The sequence below is a fragment of the Mesoplodon densirostris genome, chromosome 2, assembly GCF_025265405.1.
Source record: "Mesoplodon densirostris isolate mMesDen1 chromosome 2, mMesDen1 primary haplotype, whole genome shotgun sequence".
Taxonomy (NCBI): domain Eukaryota; kingdom Metazoa; phylum Chordata; class Mammalia; order Artiodactyla; family Ziphiidae; genus Mesoplodon; species Mesoplodon densirostris.
This window is the reverse complement of record NC_082662.1, coordinates 70,690,263-70,715,599: the sequence shown is the minus strand read 5'-3', so window position 1 is coordinate 70,715,599 and position 25,337 is coordinate 70,690,263. Positions and strand designations below refer to the sequence as shown.

At 34.3% G+C, this 25,337-nt stretch overlaps 1 protein-coding gene across 2 annotated transcripts in view; it reads left to right on the top strand.

The window, feature by feature from the left end:
• Positions 1 to 24,636, top strand: part of ADGRL4 (adhesion G protein-coupled receptor L4) — a 136,713-nt gene extending 112,077 nt beyond the window's left edge. For both annotated transcript variants that reach the window (XM_060084770.1, XM_060084768.1), the window contains 3 exons: positions 21,693 to 21,784; positions 23,137 to 23,305; positions 23,670 to 24,636. In XM_060084770.1, the coding sequence (XP_059940753.1) occupies positions 21,693 to 21,784; positions 23,137 to 23,305; positions 23,670 to 23,732 (324 nt within the window). In that variant the 3' untranslated portion in view covers positions 23,733 to 24,636. The remainder of the gene's footprint in view (positions 1 to 21,692; positions 21,785 to 23,136; positions 23,306 to 23,669) is intronic.
• Positions 24,637 to 25,337: the final 701 nt, after the last annotated feature.

Below are 25,337 nucleotides of genomic sequence, written 5' to 3'. Positions count from 1 at the left end.
AAATTTAAATAGATAATTAGTGGTGACTTTGTTATGCCTGGCTTTAAATGAGAGATAAAATTGTTTTCTCAGCTTTCTCTGAATAAATCTGGGAAGATTTGTACTTGGAAAAGACATTTTTATAGAACAACTGGCAATGGGTTTAATTCTTACATGGAATCCTTGCATTTCTTCTGTAGAGTAAGAGCCAGTTCCCAGTAAATGATATTTGCTTGTTTTTATGAATGGAGCCCTGGGGCATGACTGGTTTAGAGTTATAATGATGATGCCTTTAAAATAATATGTAAATGAATAAGCACTGAATTAGTTCACACTCGTGGCTTTTTCTACCCCTAGGTATGTTGTTTCAAAGGAAGAGTCAAGTTTTCAATCTGCTCTGATAAGTGTTAACTACTTAGGTATTTGAGCAGCAACATTTTCGGCATTGATCAAATAAAAGTACTTCCTCAGGTGTTTACTCATTAATATTAAGGATCTCTTAGAATTCTGAAGTGTGAACCACTGACCCCACTGATTCTATCTATGAATCGCTACATTTAGAATGTTAAGATTATAAATATACATGAAAAGACCTAGCCATGCTTTTGAAAGTTTGAGCTGTACAAGAAAGAGATTTCTAAATCTTTGTAAAGCAAGCTGCAAACTGAAGATAATTTACATAATTTATTTCTTTTCTTCAGTATTTTTAATCTTTCATGCTGAATTCTTTCAAGTAAAACTGTGCAAATGATTAGATTCAAGTACACAAATATAAAGAAGAGTTTGTGAAAATAATTTAACTTTTAAGTAGAAATTAAAGTTTTTCATAGATATTTTCAGTATTGAAGAATTTAATTTGCTGGATTGAGGCAAATACTAATTAAGCTGTGTCCAAATAAGGCATTTTCTTTAAAAAATGAGAGCTTTCATTTCAATTTAAATCACAACTCATAATTCAGTGTTTCTATATTGCTCCTTTACCCACGTCTTTTTAGGTTGCCCAGAATTCCACTCAGTTTTTTGTGATGGTCTCCTCTAATTGTTCTAAATTATGTCTACAATGTCTTAATTCCCTTTCACTAGGAAATAATTATTAAAACCTACTCAAAACTGAATTCCTCACATAAGCCTTACAAAACAGACCATATTTATGTATATTTATTATTATATGATGTATTCTTATTACATTTTTTTAAATTTCGCAAATTGCCCAAGTTTGAAAGAAATGCAAATATTATAAGACTATGTAAAGTAAAAAGTGAACATTTCAAAACATACTCATATTCTCCATGACTGACTACTCTTTTGCTTAATATTTACTTTGTATCTTTCCGGACTTTTGCTATGCATACACACACACACACACAAATACATATATACCACACATAAATATGCATATACATATGTATAAATGTAAGCAAGAAATTTGATTATAAATTCAAATAACCCGAATTATTTATAACCTGCAATGTATCTTATTCATCCTTCCTTGACAGAACATACAATTCTACCATTTTTTATCATTGCATATTATGAGTATGATCTAATTTATTTAACCACTTCCTTATTGATTTTCTTCTTACAAATAATACTGCAAGAGAATTGTTTCAATACAGTTACATATATCCATTATATAAATTTGTTATGAAGTACTTTTTAGAAGTATAATGTACAGCACAGGAAATATAGTCAATAATATTGTAATAACTTTGTATGGTACATAATGTATAAAAATATCAAATCACTCTTTTGTACACCTGAAACTAATGTAATATTGTAAGTCAACTAAACTTCAATTTTTAAAAAAGGTACAGGGCCTCCCTGGTGGCGCAGTGGTTAAGAGTCCGCCTGCCGATGCAGGGGATACGGGTTCGTGCCCCGGTCTGGGAGGATCCCATATGCCGCGGAGCGGCTGGGCCCGTGAGCCATGGCCGCTGGGCCTGCGCATCCGGAGCCTGTGCTCCGCAGCGGGAGAGGCCACAACAGTGAGAGGCCCGCATACCGCAAAAAGAAAAAAAAAAAAAAAAAAAAAAAAAGGTACAAATGCAAGTAGAGGCAGATTTTTAAATTCCAAAATTGCCTCCGAAACATTTACTTCAATTGATACTTCCATTGACAATATATAAGAATGTCTGTTTTCTGACATTTTTGCCAACACTAGATAATTTTATCTACTGTGGTGTCTAGTGGATAAATCGGAATATATAAACTGAAAGGAAGAATTATGATAGACCAAGATTCTGCAACAGTGACATCATTAACACGTAGGACCAAATCTTTGTTGTGGGGCCTGTGCTGTATGGAAGTTTAGCCACATCTCTGGCTTCTACCATCACCACCAGCTCCACCATTACCACCTGGGTATGACAACCAAAACTGTCTCCAGACACAACCAAATGTCCTATGGAGGGCAATACTCTCAACTCTCTTGACTGGGAGCTACTAGTGTAGACTTAGATTATAAGTATCTTTTATAGGAGTGCATATGCAGCTTTCTTTAAATGGTGTAAATATAAGGAAGAGAATTAAAATCATAGTTTGGGCAATGTCCTTTAGATGACCCCATTGAAGCTATATTAGAAACACTATTCATTGTAAACTTTAAATTGTGGATAACAATTTTCATTACATTGATAACATTTTAATTACATGTGTTAATTTAATGGCATCATATTTGTTAGATGCATCTTTAGTGACCTCTGTGGTTCAAGGCACTTCGGTATTCTACCCTTTTCTCCATATTATGTATTAATAAGAACTTCAGAGCCTATAACGTTTAGCTACTTTTTCATATTATTCTGACCTTCTTGAAACAGGTAGCTGGAATTTAAAAAAAGTAAAAGTGGTGCTAAAGAAGAACAACATAAATAATACATTTGTAGTTTTCAATGTATTCCCATTCATGGGAGTTATATTCTTACCAGAAATACCTCCACAGGTAATCTTCCTGGGACTTGTTCTAAAAAATTTCATAAAATTTGAATAACTTCATAAAACTTATCGATCCAAAAAATATATAAAAATAGAAACCCCTTGGGTCTCTCAAACCCAATAAGAAATAACCAGCTCAATTAGAGTTTCACCAGCCAAGGTGAAATTCATCCCTGTTATTTTCATATAAATGCAACTTTACATTGAGGGATGTTACATAATGAAATGGTGAGGGAGAAACACTAGGGATGTTGGTAGAGCAAGACTGTCAATTAGAATTATTGTTCACTTTATGTTTGTGTAGTCTTTTAATCTTTACAAAACCCTTTTAGCATCTCAGTTAATCTTCCCAAAAGCTTCGGTAATACATCGAAATTAAGGTAGGAATAGCATGTAATAAGAGATAATGTTTTACTAGATTTTCACTAGATCTAGTAACTATAATCTTGACATCTATTTATAAATACCTATGGGGGTTCTACTATTTATAGCTTTTTAAAGAAGTGTACCAATTCCTTGAGAACTGGTTAAACTAAAGCAAATTATGTACATTCTTGTGTAGCTAACAAATGAAATCTTCAAGCTACTACTCAGTAAGAATACATAAAAATACTTAACTTTAGCCAAGAGCACACTACATATTCTGATCATTCTTCTACTTCTGCTCATCCTCTTAGTGTAATACAGCGTCCTTACCCAAGCTGGTCTGCAACAAGAGTGAACCCTTATTTGAATCAGTCTTTGTTAGCATTTGCTGAGCTCTTGTTCTACACATCTGAAAATATTTAATCTTCCCTGTAATTATGTATCATGTCCCTCTGTCCCCTTCAGTACTCTCTGCAAAATATAAACTACTCATTCTGAGAGAATGGACTATCTGCGTGTCTCTGTCTTGATTTCTGTTTCTCATATAAAAGTGTTGTTTCTAGTTTCAGGGCTTCCCAAGAAAGGAACATTTACAATTCCTTCTGATGAAAAAAAACATGCCTCCTGATGGTTTCTGTTCAAAAAGAGAGCCCAAGTTGTTCAGTGTTAGTGCACAGCCTTTATTCATTAGAGATTCATTCACACTCATTTGGTTAAGAGCCGCAATTTTGACTGTTTCTTTTTTTTTTTGCGGTACGCGGGTCTCTCACTGTTGTGGCCTTTCCCATTGCGGAGCACAGGCTCTGGAGGTGCAGGCTTAGCAGTCATGGCTCACGGGCACAGCCGCTCCGTGGCATGTGGGATCTTCCCGGACCAGGGCACGAACCCACATCTCCTGCATCGGCAGGCAGACTATCAACCACTGCGACACCAGGGAAGCCCTTGACTGTATTTTAAATAAGTGGAAGCTTACTTTAAGGCTTATAGAGATTAAGCAGTTTACTCAGGATCACCCAACAACTGAATGGTAGAGGCAAGCTCATGCTTTCCAAGTTTACATTCTGTGTTGTTTCCCTGTCATATATTCTTTCATCTTTCCTTGCCCAAGAGACTGAAGAGAGTAGATCTTTGTTAGGTCGATGAAAAACTTGTTCCCATCTCCCAGATTGCACAAATGGTTTCAAGGTGAGTTGTCAGAGACGCAGCAACTACATTCCTTCTAAAAATTATTCATAAACTTTCAATTCTTTGTTTTACTTAGTGAAGATGTCAAAATAAATTATTTTTCACTGAAAATGATGGAGATCTTGTCTACTATAGATGTCTCTTTCCCCATTTTGTATTGCTTTATCTAAATACTTGCCAAGCATATCTAACAACTAATCAAAAAATCCTACCTGGGGCTTCCCTGGTGGCACAGTGGTTGAGAGTCCGCCTGCCGATGCAGGGGACACGGGTTCGTGCCCTGGTCTGGGAAGATCCCACATGCCGTGGAGCGGCTGGGCCCGTGAGCCATGGCCACTGAGCCTACACGTCTGGAGCCTGTGCTCCGCAACGGGAGAGGCCACAACAGTGAGAGGCCCACGTACAGCAAAAAAAAAAAAAAAAAAAAAAAATCCTACCGGAAATCCTGACTATATCAGACTATAGATCAGTATATGGGATACAGATAGTCTGGATGTTTACTGTTCTTTTAATTGATATTCATTAGTAAGCAATTTTCAATGTCCTGTATGACATCTAGTTGCTCAAATTCCTTTTTCAGTTTTCTCCTATCAAGAAAAAGCTGAAAGGTAAATTTGGTGTTTCAGCCATTTTTAATTGTTCTTAATTCCATACTTCTAATTAGCAGATTTATTTTCTTTAGAAAAAATAATTTGTTCTTTTGAATTCTTTGGAAAGTCCATACGATTTTTTTAACTAACACAATCAGTATAGGTAGTATTAAATCAAAATAAAAGTACAGGGAGTATGAAAAGAAAAAATAACCTGGGAAAAAATAAGTACAATACTTTGAATGCTTCAGAATAGGTCAAAATTTTATCAAGTATTAAAGCCCCAGTTAAGGCTGTGCTAGAAACTGAGGAGATATAAGTAGAGAGATCTTGCTCCCAAACAGTGTACCAGGTGGACATGTATACACAGAAAACTCTAAGACAACACTTCAGTAAGCTTGAGGTAACATCTTGGAAAAGCAAAGCTGAACATTTCTTCACCCCCTGTTTACCTCTTTCATGGCTTTACATTGCTCTTGGGGTCAAAACCAAGGATAAGAGTGACCTATTAGGTTATTTATCATCAAAATCAGGACCTTTCTGAAAGTGAAAAGTAGATAATAAAAAAATACTTCAAATTGGTTTCACTGTATTGATGGACCTATAAAACAGCTCTATTCAAAAAGCTATTTTCAAAAGTACTTTTTTTTTCTACAGAGTAACACTTATTTGGAACAGAGCACCACATGCCTGATAGACATTTTGAATGATAATAATAGATTCACAATGATAGACATTTTGAATCCTTCTTCCACTACCCTGATACACGAAGGAGGTGGCTGTCCTTAGCCACCTGTGCCTGAGCGTATTTGGGTGAAAGGCGATGCTTACATCATATCTGGATAAGGTCCGGAAAGAGGTGACATATTGCTGGTTATCTTCCATATTTAGGCACATTTGAAAGTTAGAATGGTCACTACACACGTGATTCTCACGCAGTACTCCATGAGCCATGGCAGAAGCTGGAGGTGGAGCTTGCCAAACATATCTGAGCTTATCTTATTAAGTTGAAAACAAATAAAAAACTCAAGTAAATTCTAAACTGAGCAGAACACTGGGCAACAGAAGTAACAAATACTGGGCCTCAGCAAGCAGGGATAAAGTGGACACTGTCCCTTGCAGACACTGTATGTTCTGGCCCCTGTCTGTTGATCAGCCTCATCTCTCATGACCCTCCCATGGGCTTTTGTGTTTTAATAACATTGACTGCTTTATAGTTTCTCGGAAGTTCTATGTAGCTGACCATTTCAGCACCTCCACACTAAAACACTCCTCGTGGCTTTCCTCTGTCTGTCCTTCATCCAGTTAACTCCTTTCACATATCAATTCAAACAACACTTTCTGAGGAAAGTCATCCCTGACTCACTGGTCTATAATGAATCTTTTTGTTATATGCCTACAAAGAAGCCCCCCCACCTTTTTTTTCTTTTTGAAGACTTTCCTCCATTTATAATTACACGGGAGTTAGTTTGAATGACTGATCAATAACTGATTCGTATCTGTCTCCCCCAGGGGACTGTAAGCTCTCTAAGAGTAAAACCTTATGGATTTTCTCTCACTATATTATCCTTGAGGTTTGCCGAGTAATAGTCACTCAAGTAATACTGTTGGATGAATAAATAAATGACACACCAAGTACAGTAGTTAGTCAAAAATGTTAATTCTTTTCCCCAAAGGAAATTTAAAGAAAGAAATCATCATCGTGGAAATGGGGTTATTTTGGGAAGACTTCTCAGAAGAGATAACATGTGAAGCAGTCATTATAGCATATCACCTTTTTTTTTTTTTTTTTTTTTGCGGTACGCGGGCCCCACACTGTTGTGGCCTCTCCCGTTGTGGAGCACAGGCTCCGGACGCACAGGCTTAACAGCCATGACTCACGGGCCTAGCTGCTCCGTGGCATGTGGGATCTTCCCGAACCAGGGCACGAACCCGTGTCCCCTGCATCGGCAGGTGGACTCTCAACCACTGCGCCACCAGGGAAGCCCAGCATATCACCTTTTAAATTGAAATATAGTTGATTTTCAATGTCGTGTTTCAGGTGTACAGCACAGTGATTCAGTTATACATATATATATATATATATATATATGTATATTTTTATATACTCAGATTCTTTTCCTTTATAGGTTGTTACAAAACATGGAGTATAGTTCCCTGTGCTATATAGTAGGTCCTTGTTGATTATCTATTTTATATATAGTAGTGTGTATATGTTAATCCCAACCTCCTAATTTATCCTCCCCATAAATTTTTTTTCTGTGTGTGTGTGTCTCTTTCTGTTTTATAAATAAGTTCATTTGTATATTTTATTTTTTTTAGATTCCACATATAATCGATATTGTATATTTGTCTTTCTCTGTCTGGCTTACTTCGCTTAGTATGATAATCTCTAGGTCCATCCATGTTGCTGAAAATGGCATTATTTCATTCTTTTTTTTACTTTATTTCTTTTCACCTTAGGAATAATTGCTATATCTATCTATCTACCTAGATCTATCTTCATTGGCATTTTAGGTTTAACTGAATAAAATGAGGTCCTAGCCAAATAATATCAGAGTTTTTAAAAAGTAGTATGATTCGTAAAAAGCACATATTATGGAGTCCTTTCTATGCCCTGGATTTCTAATATGTACATGAGGATAGCAATGCCAACTCTATATACAGAGTTACTGTTAAAAAAAAAAAGAAACAAACAAAATTAAAAAGATAAAAACATCCTTTAAAATTTAAAAAAGGAAAACTTTTAATAATTTGGGGGACAATCTTATGTCCCTCTTCTATTTTTTTTTATTTTTTTTTATTTTTTATCTTTATATTGGTGATAACTAGATACATCTTTGAATTTAATTGTTAAAGTTCTATCAGATGCTAAGTAACAGCTTAATGATTTATATGTTTGTATAAACTTTTTAACTGTTACTAACCTCTATCCTCATTTTATACAGCAAGCATATACGAGGAACATTTTTCCTTGTTTATATATTAAATTTCATTATTAGTTTTCATTGTCACATTAAATCGAACAATTGTTGTAAATACTCTTCACATATAGTTTTTCTACTTCACCTTTGTTTTCTAGTATCTTTCTATGGCTTATAACCATCTGCAGTTGAAACCAGCCATAAAAATAAGCTCATGAAATTCACTTACACCCACAGAGGCCACTTTACCCTTCGTGTTTATAAATTTCTAGTTCTCTCCACCTTTTAATTCTGTTTGGAGACTAGTAAATTATTCTTTCAAACATTGAAAATATCCAGCTATTAAAATATTCCTAATGGAAACATGTTAAAAATATGAAGTGTGCATATTTTTTAAGTCATAAGACGATTATATATTGCTATGGAATTTTAGCCATAATAAAATAGAGCAATTATTTAACTATTACCTCAGGGGGATGTGGGAAGATATTTTCCTAATGAGGCAGTTTTCTGCCCACTTGTTGATTAAGACTTTTGTGTGCCCAAGTCTGATTAATGAATATACCTCATAAAGTCCATAGGTCTGTGGTTTCTGTTAGATGCAAAATGTTTTATATATCCCAAGGTATCCATTCATAAAATAAAGGAGATGTAACTTAATTATTTCCCTTTTCTCAAAATTATTCCCAGAGAGTCATTACACTTTGATAACTATTTCTCTCAGTTTCCATTGGTATATTGATCTACAGATTATAGATTTCTAGTGAGATATTGTTTTGTCAAAATCTGCAAGATGCAAGATGTAACAAAATATAATTTTTTAAATGTTTAGTCAGATTAATGGTTGAATGTTCCTTTACATAAGCCATTAAGGATACCTGGGATTGGGGCATACCACCCTTCATCCTCATATTCATTCAACAAATGTTTATTGAGCATCTTTTATATGTCAGACTTTGTGCTATACCTTGGGAATACATCAGTGAATAAAATATTAAAAAGTCCTTACCCTTATGGATCTTGGATTCTATACCAGGAGTCTACAATAGCCATAGCCTGTTTTAATATATAAAGTGTTTTGGGGATACAGTCACATTCATTTGTTTCAGTATTGTCTAAGGCTGTTATTTTTTTTTAACATCTTTATTGGAGTATAATTGTCTTACAATGGTGTGTTAGTTTCTGCTTTATAACAAAGTGAATCAGTTATACATATACATATATCCCCATATCTCTTTCCTCTTGCATCTCCCTCCCTCCCACCCTCCCTATCCCACCCCTCTAGGTGGTCACAAAACACTGAGCTGATCTCCCTGTGCTATGCGGCTGCTTCCCACTAGCTATCTATTTTACATTTGGTAGTGTATATATGTCCATGCCACACTCTCACTTTATCCCAGCTTACCCTTCCCCCTCCCCATAACCTCAAGTCCATTCTCTAGTAGGTCTGCGTCTTTATTCCCATCTTGCCCCGACGTTCTTCATGACCATTTTTTTGTTTGTTTTTTAGATTCCATATATATATGTTAGCATACTATATTTGTTTTTCTCTTTCTGACTTACTTCACTCTGTATGACAGACTCTAGGTCCATCCACCTCACTACAAATAACTCAATTTCATTTCGTGTTATGGCCGACTAATATTCCATTGTATATATATGTCACATCTTTTTTTTTTTTTTTTTTTTTTTTTTTTTTTTGCGGTATGCGGGCCTCTCACTGTTGTGGCCTCCCCCGTTGCGGAGCACAGGCTCCGGACGCGCAGGCTCCGGACGCGCAGGCTCAGCGGCCATGGCTCACGGGCCCAGCCGCTCCGCGGCATATGGGATCCTCCCAGACCGGGGCACGAACCCGTATCCCCTGCATCGGCAGGCGGACTCTCAACCACTTGCGCCACCAGGGAGGCCCTATGTCACATCTTTTTTATCCATTCATCAGTCGATGGACACTTAGGTTGCTTCCATGTCCTGGCTATTGTAAATAGAGCTGCAATGAACATTGTGATACATGACTCTTTTTGAATTATGGTTTTCTCAGTGTATATGCCCAGTAATGGGATTGCTGGGTCGTATGGTAGTTCTATATTTAATTTTTGAAGGACCCTCCATACTGTTCTCCATAGTGGCTGTATCAATTTATATTCCCATCAACAGTGCAAGAGGGTTCCCTGTTCTCCACACCCTCTCCAGCATTTATTGTTTGTAGATTTTTTGATGATGGCCATTGTGACCCGTGTGAGAAGAGAGCTCATTGTAGTATTTTTGTTTGTTTGTTTGTTTTGTTGGTTTTTTTTTTTGTGGTACACGGGCCTCTCACTGTTGTGGCCTCTCCTGTTGTGGAGCACAGGCTCCGGACACACAGGCTCAGCAGCCATGGCTCACGGGCCTAGCTGCTCCGTGGCATGTGGGATCTTCCTGGCCCGGGGCACGAACCCATGTCCCCTGCATTGGCAGGCATACTCTCAATCACTACGCCACCAGGGAAGCCCCTCATTGTAGTTTTGATTTGAATTTCTCTAATGATTAATGACGTTGAGCATTCTTTCATGTGTTTGTTGGCAATCTGTATATCTTCTTTGGAGAAATGTCTATTTAGGTCTTCTGCCCATTTTTGGATAGGGTTGTTTGTTTTTTTGATATTGAGCTGAATGAGCTGTTTGTAAATTTTGGAGGTTAATCCTTTGTCAGTTGCTTCATTTGCAAATATTTTCTCCCATTCTGAGGGTTGTCTTTTTGTCTTGTTTATGGTTTCCTTTGCTGTGCAAAAGCTTTTAAGTTTTATTAAGTCCCATTTGTTTATTTTTGTTTTTATTTCCGTTTCTCTAGGAGGTGGGTCAAAAAGGATCTTGCTGTGATTTATGTCATAGAGTGTTCTGCCTATGTTTTCCTCTAAGAGTTTGATAGTGTCTGTCTTTACATTTAGGTCTTTAATCCATTTTGAGTTTATTTTTTGTGTATGGTGTTAGGGAGTGTTCTAATTTCATTCTTTTAATGTAGCTGTCCAGTTTTCCCAGCACCATTTATTGAAGAGGCTGTCTTTTCTTCATTGGATATTCTTGTAAGGCTGTTTTAATGGTAGGAAGAATTGAGTAGTTATGATAGAGACCATATGGCCCTCAAAATCTAAACTGTTTACTATCTGGCCCTTTACAGAAAAAGTATGCTAACCCCTGTTCTACACTAGAGTGATGTAAGAAAAGATAACTATCCTCTCCCATAAAATATCCTAGAATATCATATTGGATTTATTAAGAATATATTTCTTATATTAAGGTTTCTTGTAATTTTACATATTGATTGCCCTTTGAAATACAGTTACTCCTTCCTTTTCTATAAAATTCTTAAAAATAGCTAGATTTTTGACTTTGAAATTTCAATTCTACCTTAGAGGAGTTTTAACAAAAATGAGAAATTGTTTACATGAACAATAAAGAATTGACTTATTGTTGAATTATATCTAAGTATTTGTTTTCCTGACATTATTTTAGAGGAAAATCCTGAAAGTGGAAAAAAAGATCTTAAATTTTCTGTTGAAGACATATTGCCTAAAATAAAGACTGACAGATAAAAGTTCTGTTTTTTTAAGGTGCTATTTATAGGTCCAATGAGACTATGACAAAATAATGTTTATCCAATTGTTAGTAAATATTCACTATATTTATTGTTAGACACTTCAAATGTTTGAGGCAATTTGGACTAACATCTTTCCATATGAATTAATAACTATTAGTGATAATAATTGATGCTTGTTGGGAATGTATATATTGAACACTATTCTAAGTACTTTACATTAATTATGTAATTTAATACATGCAAAAACCCTGTGAAATATGTACTAATATTATCCATATTTTACAGACAAGGAACGTGTAATACAAGGAATTAAATAAATAAATGTCAGAGCTGGAATTGGAATCCATTTGTGGATTTTAACTTGACTGACTTACATGGACTTTCAACTTGTCTGGCAAATAACTCAGTCTAGTAGTAGGAAAAAAGTCAGTTGTGTCATTTTCTCCTTCGTGTATACTTTAGCAGTATTCATTTTAATCCAAAGTGCACTTGGAGACATTAGATCTTACTTTTTTCATTTTATTAGGGTTACTTTATTAAACTACATAATGTGATCTGGAAATCCACCTAGCAGGTACACATTCCATACGCTGCAGGAGGCTGAAAGATAACAAAAGGGCGGGGTGGGGAGGGGGGACTCCGCTACCTTTGGTAACAAGCACTTATCCCTCCCAATGGCTTATATCTGTCGTGTGACATGTGATGTAGAAAAAGTGAGGGCAACAGTGTCCTCTATATTTTATGTAGTAAACCTTAATTTTTCCTTGGAAAAAATATCAATAGGAATTCTAATGTGTTTTTCCTGTGCAACAGTAGATTATTTTGCATTCCACTTAGACCACTGACATGAACCCAGTAACCATATTTCAACTCTAAAGGATATAAAGCTTTGTTATTAACCAGCACAGGAAAGACTATCACTTTCTTAGATCCTTGACCACAGAGAACAGAAGGCAGGTGTCTCCGTTAGGGGATCATTGGCATAAAACACTACATCCTGTTCAGTGTTACTGGTTTCTTGACTAAGTTCAATGAACACTAACGCCTAATAGCTAACCAAGTCACTACTCATTAATGTTTTCCTCTTCTACTTTCAACCGTTTCTAAAATAAAGTTACTATTAGTAGTCAAAATAAATAATTGTCTAAACAAATTCTTAAACTTTTAGATGTCAATTTAACTTCTCTTTACCTATCCTTCATCTGTAGTTTGGTAGTTTTGCAGAGTTCTTAGGAGCATAAACTGTAGAATCTGTCCTCTAGGTATGAATCTTGGCTCTGCTACATCTTAACTGTTTCACTTTGGGCCAATTATTTAACTTCTCTATGTCTCTGTTGCCATAAATGTGAAATAAATGTAATGATGCAGATCTTACTTGACTTACAATGAGGTTATGGCTCAGTAAACCCATCCTAAGTCGAAATGAATCTAATACAGCCAACCCATCAAATATCATAGCTTAGCCTAGCCTACCTTAAACATGCTCAGAACAATTACATTAGCCTAAAATTGGGCAAATATTTTAACACAAAGCCTATTTTATAATAAAGTGTTGAATACCTCATGTAATTTATTGACTACTGTACTGAAAGTGAAAAACAGAGTGGTTGTATGGGTACAGATATTTGTCAGTGTACTGGTTGTTTACCCTGGTGACAGTGGTGCGACTGGGAGCTGAGCCTCGCTGCTGCTGCCCAGCATCAAAAGAATATCATACCATATATCACAAGACCGAGAAAAACCAAAATTCAAAATTTGAAGTACGGTTTCTACTGAATTAATATCATTTTCACACCACCATAAAGTTGAAAAATCCTAAATCAAACCATGGTAAATCAGGGAACATCTGTAACGATAATATTAAGAAGACTAAGAAAACTTACCCCATAAAGTTCATGTGAGGGTTAAATAAACGAATAAATAAGGAAAACTTAGAATAGTGTCTGGCACATAGAAAACAATAAATATTAGTTATTATTTTTGTTATTGATTTGAGCCTCAATTTTATAGTAGTCATCGAGTATATGAAAAATGCTATTTTATACCAGAAAAACTATTCATCCAGTTGTATATCCGAGCAGTCAAGGCCTGGTAGGAGAGTATTGCTGTGTTTTAAAGTGTAAACCTCAAGAGATTGATTAGTGAAGTATCAGGAATACTCTTAATACCCCAGAGTAATCTATGAGGGATACTCTCCTCTCATGATATTTAGAACCTACTTAAATATATTGTTTTCAGATTTTTTCATATGTTTCAGATTACTTTTTTTTTCATATAATTTGTAGACTACATTCCCATTTCTCTGTAGTCTACGCCCTCCTGAGCCAGGTGCTAATAATTTCAGGAGAGAAGCATCTCTTAGCTCTGTAGATATTCCCAAGATGCTCAGTTCTGAGCCTCAGGAATGTTAAACAAGATGAGGTTTATGATGTTAGGAGAGAAATGCTTCCTAGCAGTGTCATGGAGGTATATGTAGGGGAAAAGTTATTCCACTCCACAATTCTGACAAAAGGTCAACAAACACGGTGACATCATAATTTCTGTGGGTTTTTCCCTAAATTTATATTAAAGAAATTTCGCATCTAAACTTTGGAAATTTAGTTTCTAAATATTAATTTATTAGCAAAAAGTTTTTAACAGGTGCCAACCCAATCCATTGCTTCCTGGCACAGCTTCACCGTGCAGATCTTGGACTTTCCAGGGGGAGTTCTGCCGAGCCTGGTTATACTCTTTACTGAGCTCAAACCTTTTATATGTGCTTTCAGCCACTATATACCTTCAGGGTATTTTATCAGTCTTAGCACATACACACATGTTCAGGCTCCACAATGGTTGCAACTTCTGAAAATTGACCCTCTATTCTTTTGAGATCTCTTTTCAAACAGTTATAGATCAGCCTTCATCAAGAGGATAATGTCCTTGGGATTTTCTACTAAGAAGTCAGTGTCCTCAGAGTATAGAAAAGATCAGATGTGAAAATAGCTTGAAAGCTAAGAAGTCAGAGTTGTCAAACAAATTTCCGAATGCCCACATACTTTGACTTTCAGATAAACAACAAATTATTTTTTTAAGTATAACTATGTCCCCAATATTGTATGGAACATACTTATACTAAAAGATTAATTTGTTGTTTATCTGAAATTCAACTTTCACTGGCATCCTATATTTTTATTTACTAATCTGGCAGCACTATGAAAAAGGTCTATAAAGACAGGTATTATAATGAAGAAAATGTGACAGGTACCTGAAAGTACAAACTGCATTTATTACTTGCTGGAAAGGACGTCTTTTACAAGTTATAACTTGTCTTGATCCTTTTTTATTTTAGGAAACACAGAAGCAGAATCCACAAATAATAAATGCTTTCATATAATTGACTACCCATCAAATATCTGGAACATCAATAATATTTATGAGTTATTGGTAAATTAATATTTATTTTAAGCTGGATTTAATTTTTTTTTATTTTAAAAATAAGAAATGCTGTAATTATAGGGTGTTTTATATCTATACCTATATAATTAGCAATAGAAACACCCTGTATTAGTGTTCTAATGCTGTCATAACGAATTATTGCAAACTTAGTGGCTTAAAACACCCCAAATCTGTGAGTTCACAGTGCGGTAGGTCAGAGGTCTGGGCACAGTGCAGCTCAGCTGATTCCTATGCTCAGAGTCTCACTGGGCTAAAATCAAGGCATCAGCTCTTCTGGAGGCTTTGGGGGAGAATTTGTTTCTGTGTTTATTCAGATTGTTGGCCAAATTCAGTTTCATGCAATTGATTTCTTTGCTGACTGTTAGATAGAGGTCAGTCTCAATCTGTAAAGCCTCCCACATTTCCTGACACATGGCCTGCTTGATCGTCTCTCTTAGACCTTCACTTATGCCTCATCTCTCCTGCCTTCTGTGCCATCTCTGCTGAATCTTTTCTGCCTTCCTCTTTCGTTTTTAAGGGCTCACATATTTACATTGAGTCCTTATTTTATCCAGGATAACTTTCTTATCCTAAAGTCTTTCTATCCTAAGCATAGAATTATAACCTTAATTCTATCTGTAAAATCCCTTTTGCTATATTCACAGGGTCCCAGACATTAGGGTGTAGACATTTTTTTTTTGGAAGGGGCATATTACTCCACTTACCACATACCACAATACTATATGAATATACTGTAACTAAGGCATGTAAATAAGTGATTCCAGCTGGGAAATAATTTTTAAAAAATCAGACAGAAGACAAAACTCTAAGTACTTAATTCCAATCTAGCTAGTAGACTTTTTTTTAATTTAATAGATTATATCTTTGCACTTTAAAGCTTAAATTAAAAGCTACTCAGCCATCTCTGCAGTGGCCTAGGGATTGAGAATGTTTTTATTTTATTTTTTTAATGGCCTCTTGGTAAGCCAGTAGAAACCCACCTTTTGTCCATGGCAGAAGCAGTTTTGTTCTAGGCCAGTTAATTTAAAGGTAATAAAACTATTTGAAAGGATATAGCAGTTGTGATCATGACACATTCTTAAATGAACTGGATCCTGTTTGATATATATGAAAAATTAAAGCATGAGACTAAAAGTGCTGTAAGAGAAATTTTCTCATTCTTTCTGGTGAGATCTGACATCAGCATATAGATGGCTTCATCAATTATTGAGAAAAAGACTAAGAAAAAAAATGACTGATTGGGATGCTTTATTCTGAAGTCTGAATTTGAAGCCCTTGGGTTGAATGTACCTGTAGGTCAAAATCTTTCAGAATTAGCTCTCGCTCTGTCACCAGCCCATCTATTTAAATTTCTAGTTTAAAAAACTAAGGCACTTAAAAATTTTTAATGCACTCTGTCAAACATGTGTGCCAAACTTTGAAGTAACTGCATGTATCAGTGAAGTGAAGAAACAGATCTCTGTATAGATAAACATCCCTTAAGATGAAGCAAGGGAACTGATTTTAAGCTTCCAGGACTTTGAATGGTTTTTTTTCCACAACTATTTTCATTCTCTTCTGTAGTCTAAAGTACAGCAATGAATTTCAGAGTCCTTATGTTTGCCATGTAAGGTCTTTGTCCTGTTTATTCCTAGAAAAGTATTATGGACTCCTGGTTGACAAACTACAACTGTATTTTAAAAATTGAGACAAAAATGGTAATGAATGACTCTGTTGATTCACAAGTCATTAATTAGCCCCTGTGCTTTTTTGTGACACTAACGTTAGAGATAAGTAATAAGGGAACCACAGCTTATAAAATAAACACACATAGGTAAGCACTAATGAGCAAAAGTGTGAATCATTTTGAAGGCAACATTTTCCTAATTAAGGTTAATATTAATGATTTCTATTATATTTTAAAGACTTACTGAAGTATTCAAGTTTTTTTATTGTTGCTGTAGCCATTGCTTGTAAACACAGTGTTAATAGTATCTTCCCAACTATTTAACCTAAAATACAGATATTTCTCTATCAGTCCTCAAAGTCATTACTTCTGGAATAATTGCAAGCTATTTCTTATTATTAGAAATACTTTTTAATTCTACGTAACCTTGTTCTGAGCTTTTGTTTTTATCTCATCTCAGACTGTTCATGATTACTTCATAAAACATTTCCTCCCAAAAGATACTTTTCTGTACCATGTAAAATGCATAGAGCTTCAACTTAATTTCCACCTCTAAGTAAAGTAATGTGCCTTTAGGTGATACTGTTTCTTTGTTTAAGTTTTTTTTTTAACTCTATTAGAAAAAGAATTTAAAGTAGCTTATATATTTATGGAGAAAGAAAGAATGCAGGCAGTGTAAAAAGAGTAAATTTAGGTTTTTCCAGTTATCCCAAATGTGCTGAATATTATAATATGACCTTGGATTTGACTCTGAGTTTGGTTAAGGAAAAAGTTATTCTGACACTTGTTAAAATGGTAAGGAAGACTTTATTCCAGACTATTGTGAGACGTGTCAAAACTATCAAAATAGGGAAGATTGAGCTCAACTCTGAATACAATAAGGGCAACTGGGGATTTACAGCCAAGGAACAGGTTATGTGTGAGGTAGTGGGTGGGGATAGCAGATGAAAAACTACTAAGAGGAGACATCAAATGTAGGGAGAATTCTTGCTAAACTTATTTTTAAGAGTTTTCTTACTGAATGGCAGGCCAGGGTGATCAGATATCAAGGACAGGAGATGAGGAATTTGAAAATGATCACATATCAAGAGTGGGAAAAATCCTCTCTAAGCTGATTCAGAAGGATTCTTGCTAAAACTAGGCACTGCAAGGATGTCACTGAAGCTCAGGGTCGAGGCCAAGATGAGAAGAGGGCTCAGAGGAACTTGACTGCAGTTTGATTAAGGAAAGTCTTTGTCAGTTTTCTACTGACTAAGGCAAGGGAAGAATATGTTGACATACAGAATTTTCATTGTCCAAAACAGTAGAGTGTGATCATGCTCTGCATTTCCATAGAATTGAATTCGGATCTGATTTTATTATTTGGATTTCAGTTTTTCACAAAGGTACACTGGGAGGCAGTAGGTAGATAAAGAGCATTTAAACAGAGGTGGTGAGGTAATGAGCTAAGGGGATATCTAAAGGTCCAACAAGGACAAAGGCCTGAAGTCATGCTTTGTGTGCTGGAGGAAGAACAGAGAATCCAATGTGAGTGGAGTGAAGTGATCAAAGCACAGAGAAGTAGGACTTGAGGGAAGAAGTATATCATTTCAGACCTTAGAATCTATTGTGAGATCCTCAGGTTTAACTCTGAGATGGGAAGCCCTTGTAGGGTTCTGACTACAGAAGTGGTCTGACTTACATTTTAAAAGTCTCAATCTTTCTGCTGTAATGAGAAAAGATTGTAGGAAGGCAAGGATGCAAGCAGAGAGACCAATTAGGAGGCTTTTGCAATAACCCAGAAGAGGCATGATGGTGGCCTCTTCCAGGATAAGAGCTGTGAAGACGGTAAGTGGTGGTCATATTCTGAATATGTTTTGAAGGTAGAGATGAAAGGTTTGCTGATGAATAAACTTAATCTGCTAGAAAATGAGATAACTTTTTTTTCGTGAGGTGGGATATGTTACAACAAAAATAGGTTCTTTAGGAGAAGAATAGCAGTTTAATTTTTGACATTTTAACTCAGGATTCCCATTAGATTTCCAAGCAGAAAAGTTAGATGGAGCCTAAGGATATTATTTGGAGCCACTGAGTCTGAGTCAGTGAGTATATATAGACAGGTCCAGCAACTGAGATCCAGACAAATCACTTATTTTCTTTGTGTTTCACTCCTTTGGCTCTATTGGTCACTCAAGACTGGCTTAGAAATCATACATTAGTGTATCATCACCTGTGTCCTTCTACTCTACTCTGCAAACAACTGCATGGCACTTCCTAAATAATGTGTACTTGCCTGTTGACTGGCCATCTCCTCCACTGTACTGTAAGTTCCTTGAGGAAAAGGACTATAGTGCATAAGTGATTCTTGAGTGAAAGAATAAATTAAAAAACCTTTGCATTTAAGATAAAATCTAAGTACTCTTCATCTTTTGTCTACCTTGTCTCCCGCTACCCTTCCCTATGTTTACTACACTTCAGCCACCACTGCTGGTAATTCCGTAAAGGCATACCATATTCTTAAGCCTCATGGCTTTTTTCTATGCCATTTTGCTCCATAGAATGCTTTTCTCCCTCATTTTTGATCTGCTAATGCATTTTCAGTCGTCATGTCTGGTTTAAAATGCTAAATCTTAAGAGACATACTTCCCAAACCTTCATTGTAGTCCACCTTCATTTTGCGTCTCCTAACAGTCTAAATTTGTGACTTAGTAGCATTTTTCACAGTTTGTAGAATTGTAAGTATTTGTATGATTTTTTTTTTACTATCTATTTTCTTAATAAGTTTATGAGAACAAAGGGCAGTGTCTGTTTTGTTCATTAATACGTACCCAGACCTCACCAATACACCAGACACTTAGTTGACCCTTTATAAAATGTTTTTAATACATGCAAATAAAAAGCTCCATATATTTGTATTATTGTCATTGATAATACAATGTATTTGTGATTGTTTTCATTGCATAAAACCATAATACCTTTTGATTAAAATGCTTTAATCTGTTTTATCTTACAATTGCGAAAATATGTTTATGGACTAAGAATTGTCTCTTGTTTGTCTAGCAGCACCTGGTTTTTATAAGTATGTAAACATTTTCCCTTTTATGTGGAAAACATGTACTTTCCACAGCTAGATCACCCATAAAGAATGTTCCATTTTTACTCTTCACTATTTTAGCATATGATGTAAAACCATATCCAAAATGTATATGCATTTCTAAGAAACCATAACAATATAAGCAACTATTTTTTAAATTTGTTTTATCAATAACAGAAGTTTAAGAAACCTTATTTAATAAATATTATAAATTTAAATCACTAACTTAGAAAATTTATGCATTAGTGAACAATTATTTTAACATTTAAAGTTATTTTATCTTATAACTCTTCTGTTGAGTTAACAAGTTCAATATAAACACCTCATAAAAATTCTTTGAAGATTTTCAAACCAATAATATTTTGAGTATATTATTTATACTAACCAAATTTTAATAATTTTTATTATTTTAAAAAACATATATATGCTTATAAAATTAAATACAAGTGTTGTTCCCAAATTTATTTAAAGAAGTTATAGCTATAGAAGCCTAGAAAATGCTATGCATCTCTCTTTCATAAGTAGCAGAGACTATTTGTAAAATTAAATATTATTAAATTGTCATTTCAGTTAGTTATTTGAGCATACAATAGGGCGAAACTTGTCAACTGAATCAATTTAATTATATTTTATCTCCCCTCTGCAATTGCTGAAGTCTTTCTTTGTATGGAAACCTTACTGTAATTAGAATTAATTAATCGTATAATTTAAGTAATAAGCATTTGGAAGCAGGAAGAAGAGACTAGATCCATATTCCTCCAAGACTTTCTCTCAAGGACCTCTCCATGGAGATATGACAACATGAAATTATCTGATCCATTATTTTATACTGCTTTTTATAATAGTAACTAGTAAATTTCATTTTTAGAAGCTATATAAAATCCTTAGAATATGGAAGAAAAAACAGAATTTTTCTATAAATTTCTGAAATCCTAGTATAAGAGTTAGCTGAAAATTAAAATATTGTACTTTGCTACTGTAGTTACAAACTGGCTTTTGAAAAATTTGTTTGGATTAATAAAATATATTCAATAAAAGATTAACCTACAAGTTATTTCTATAATTTTAATATTTTTATTATTAGTATGCTTATGTTAAAATAGATATACATTTAAAATATACCCCTCATTTAATCCTCTGACACTGCACATATGACTTACAAGTCTCCAAAAGTATAAGAAAAGGAAAGAAAAGAAGAGGAAGTTTTTCATAATGCAGTCATTTTAGAAGGGGTAAAAATTCCATGCATTCTATATAACCAATATTGTGGAATATATATAATAGAATATAAATGTTTATCAAAATGCATATGCCTTTAAACATATATTTCACTGATTAATATTTTGAAAGTTTATGAGATTAAATTTAGGGAAAAGAAATCTCAACATAATATTAGGAGAGATAGCTAGATGAACCATACAAAAGAAAGTACATTCAAACATTTTCTAACAGTAGAAATTAAGGGTGTTTTGTTGTTTTCAAATTTCCTTTCAATTTCTCTTTTCCAGTTTAAATTTTCAAAGGATTGACAGAACTATCACTAAAACTTCTTTTCAAAGAAACAGCACACAATTTCATGAACAAAAATTTGATTTCTCAAGTGTTCATAAAGTTTTTCAAACGAAAATTTATCTTAATATGTATATTAACCATATTGTTGGCAGAAGATAATTCATCAATCTGTAGAAGTGATTTTAGCATCTGAAGAAGTTCTTGAACAGGTGCTTAATACAATCTGGCAAGTTGTACTAGCTGTGATTTGTACTGACAATTTTCAGTGATATTGTAAAGATCAACCACATATTTGTTTGCATATGTCTACCGGAGGGTTTGTACTTCTTAATATACATAAAAATGCCATGATTTATTGGTTTCTATTTATTAGATATCTTTGCTATTTGTTTATTTCCTTTACATGTATCCAGTTTACTATGAAAATTATCTTTGTTGAAATTAATTTATATTCTCAGGTTAATCTCTTGGCATTTGGAGTTATTATATACAAAGTTTTTCGTCACACTGCGGGGTTGAAACCAGAAGTTAGTTGCTGTGAGAACATAAGGTAAGTCTTTCTTCAACTGTATTTTCTTTAGTGATTAAAAGTTTTAGTAACTTAAAGTAGAAATAATTTTTGGAAGGACATTTTTTAAATGATTATTTCACAGTTTCCCCCATCATATTTAGAATACTAAATAGTATTGCTAAATAGTATTTAATATGTTTAATAAGCCTATAATCACCACAGATTAAATAGTAAGTATAGCAATCTTTTGGAACATATTCCCCTTTGAACGAAAAGATGATGACTGCATTTTAAGACAAAAGTTGGCCTTAGTGAACTTCTTTTGCAAAGCATTTCTCAGCTCTTAGTATCAGTGTTTCTTCCTTGTGATTTCTAGTTTGCATTCCGCCATGATTTTTCCTCAGCTCCCTCCCTTTAAAACTGATTTATTGAGACCTTGAAAATGGTTTGTTCAGGAAAAACTGAAGTGTACTGTAGGGAACATTAGAAACAACTGACGTTTGGGTCTCTTGGGAACACTCCTGTAGTTTCAATATCTTGCACAAGATTTATAGTTCGGATTTAGCAAATATTTGATTGATTACTTTCTTTTACTCCTCAACATTCATAGTTACATGTAGTTTGCTGGCTTTAATAAAGTTGAGAATGACTCATTTTCTGTGGTACACTGCAAAAACATCTTCTGCAGGAAAGAATGATTGCACTAAGAATGAATGAGAAAATAAGTATTAGTTACCTCATTTTCAAGGCAGTGTCCTCAGTGAGCAGGATTGAATATTGTTTTACCAAAACTCACAGGCAATAAGTTGAAAATGTGTAAAAGTGAGTATGTGCCTGTATTTTTTTTAAGAAATCAGCATTCTAACATGAACTTACTTTGAGGTAACTGTATTGCAAAAGCAAAAAAAAAAAAAAATCTTGTTTTATATTTTACATGTTCTCTCCTAAGCCTGAAAGGAAAGCAGAAGTATCCTTTGATGTCCTGCCCATGTGCTGACCTAAATCCACATGGTATTCTCTTCAAGGTTTCTTAGGGAGAATACTTCCTAACAGCTATCTGTCTTACCTTTGGGAGTTCCTGCAACATTAGATTTGAGATCAAAGCATACACACAGATGAAAATATTTTAAGATTAAGGAAATTCCTCGAAAAATACCAGATTTTAAAAATGCTGCCTTGAATTTGGAAGCACATCTCAGCCACAGTGCACGAGTATACCCTAGCCTGTCCCATGCAACTATAGCATAATTTGTCAGTTTCAAAATTGTTGGTGGTCCTTACCGAAGATTTCTTGGTTATTCAAAAACTGACTTCCCACATAATTTGAGGAATTTGAGGATATGTTAAGTATGCATAGCTTTCTTAGCTGGAACATTGCAAATTTGTTCTAGGTCTTGTGCCAGAGGAGCCCTTGCTCTCCTGTTCCTCCTTGGCACCACCTGGATCTTTGGAGTGCTCCATGTTGTACATGCATCGGTGGTGACAGCTTACCTCTTCACCATCAGCAATGCCTTCCAGGGGATGTTCATCTTCTTATTCCTGTGTGTTTTATCTAGAAAGGTAAGCAATTTGTTATTTTTGTCAACCTTATAGCATATTTATGTAGCACCAGTTACCAAATTGATAAAAATTCTCATTCTCATAGATTTATTACTTGTGCCTTTATTGCCTAAGTGCAGTACATTTTAGTGTCAAAATAATCACAATGCTTAGCTGTTCATAGGGAAATGTGCTTTTAAAAAACTTGCTAGTAGGAGTATAAATACAGCTTACATTCACTTGAGTGTATTCTGACAGATAATCAGAAAGCAACAATAATTTAGAAAACCAAATATAACAATTTGTTGTGATTTGAAAATAATTTGATGTGATTGTTACAGTTATGTTTCACGTTTCTTACTTTCTTCTTTTTCTTTTTTTTTAGATCCAAGAAGAATATTACAGATTGTTCAAAAATGTCCCTTGTTGTTTTGGATGTTTGAGGTAAACAGAGAGAACTATGGATCATTATTGCTACACAGAAATAAAAAAGCCAAGCTGTGGATGGCCAATGTATAAAAATGACTCAAACAAATTGTCCAATTGTTAATACTAATCAAATATTTTAAATCCATTTTTCTGTTTACTGTGTAAGAACTGTAGATAATACGAGATAAAATTATATACCATATAGCTATAGTAAGCTTTCCTACATGACTTAGTTAGCTATGTCAAAAATAGTATTGCAGATATTTGGAAAGTAATTGGTTTCTCAGAGTGATATCACTGCACCCAAGGAAAGATTTTCTTTCTAACACAAAAAATATATGAATGTCCTGAAGGAAACCACTGGCTTGATATTTTCTTGATTCATGTTGCCTTTGAAACTAGTCCCCTATCACCTTGGTAATGAGCTCCGTTACAGAAAGTTGAACATAAGAGAATGGAGAGGTAGAATATAAAACAGTAAAAAAGAAATGACGGTTGTAACAATGAGACATATTTTGAGCAAGCTCGTTGTTTTGTAAACTAGATGGGAAATTAGAGATAAAACAAGCAATTGAATAAACACATCTTACCATTCTGTGAATTGTTCTGAACTTAAATTTCTACCGAAACAACTTAGACCTGTATTTGTTATATCCATTTTCTATTCTAATAGTCTATAAAAACACAAAACTTCACACACACACACAAAAACTAAACATTTCTGTTCTGTTTTTAAGTTAACGTCAGAATGAGGTATATGCTCTTTCTATACTTATTTCACAGATTGTGACTTCAAATGCTTATTCAGTAGTACATAAATGTGTCAAAATATAATATTGTTCATGCCTGTAAATGTAAAAATTGTGTATATAAACCTGAAGTACTCTGTTCCATAACCTTTCAGTGTAGTGAAAAATATTGTATCTCATTAGACTAGCATATTTGAGTTCTTCATTTTTTTTTAATTTTAGAAATATTGTAGCTGACATCACAATATTCTCTTTTAACTTACTATTTTTAAAAGGGCATTGTAAATATGAAAGTATTCATAAAGTGAACTGTTATTTTTTTCTGTTCAGAAAAATACACATTTAAAAATGTTATTTATAACAAAGAAATCACTGGGAACTGTATAAACTTTCACACTGGATCTATTTTCTGACAGTTTTCCTCTATTAAGGCATATCTGCTAAAATGTAAGGCTTCTATCTATCTTCAAGTTTTCTCATTAAAATGTAGAAGCAGTGATTTTACTTCAAAAAATATGTAATTGTTCTACACATACCTGTAAAAGTGTGCCAATACACTAAATGTTGTGATTCTAACTTAATTTCTCCAGCAGTTCAAGTGAAGTCTGTCAGATCTTACACTAACAAATAAAATGATATCTGAATGAATCTTTCTACTGCTTGGCTGATGCATTTCTCGAGAAAGATGAGCTGCCTGCCAATGTCTTAAACATTTTTAGAGTATTTGTGATAACTTTTTATTTGATCTTTTGATCTCTTATATGACCTATTATTATTATCATTATAGGACAGTGCTATTGGAATAAGATACTAAAAAAGTAATCTGTTCAATCAATGTATACAAATCATGTGTGGTGGGCAGAATAATCGTCTTC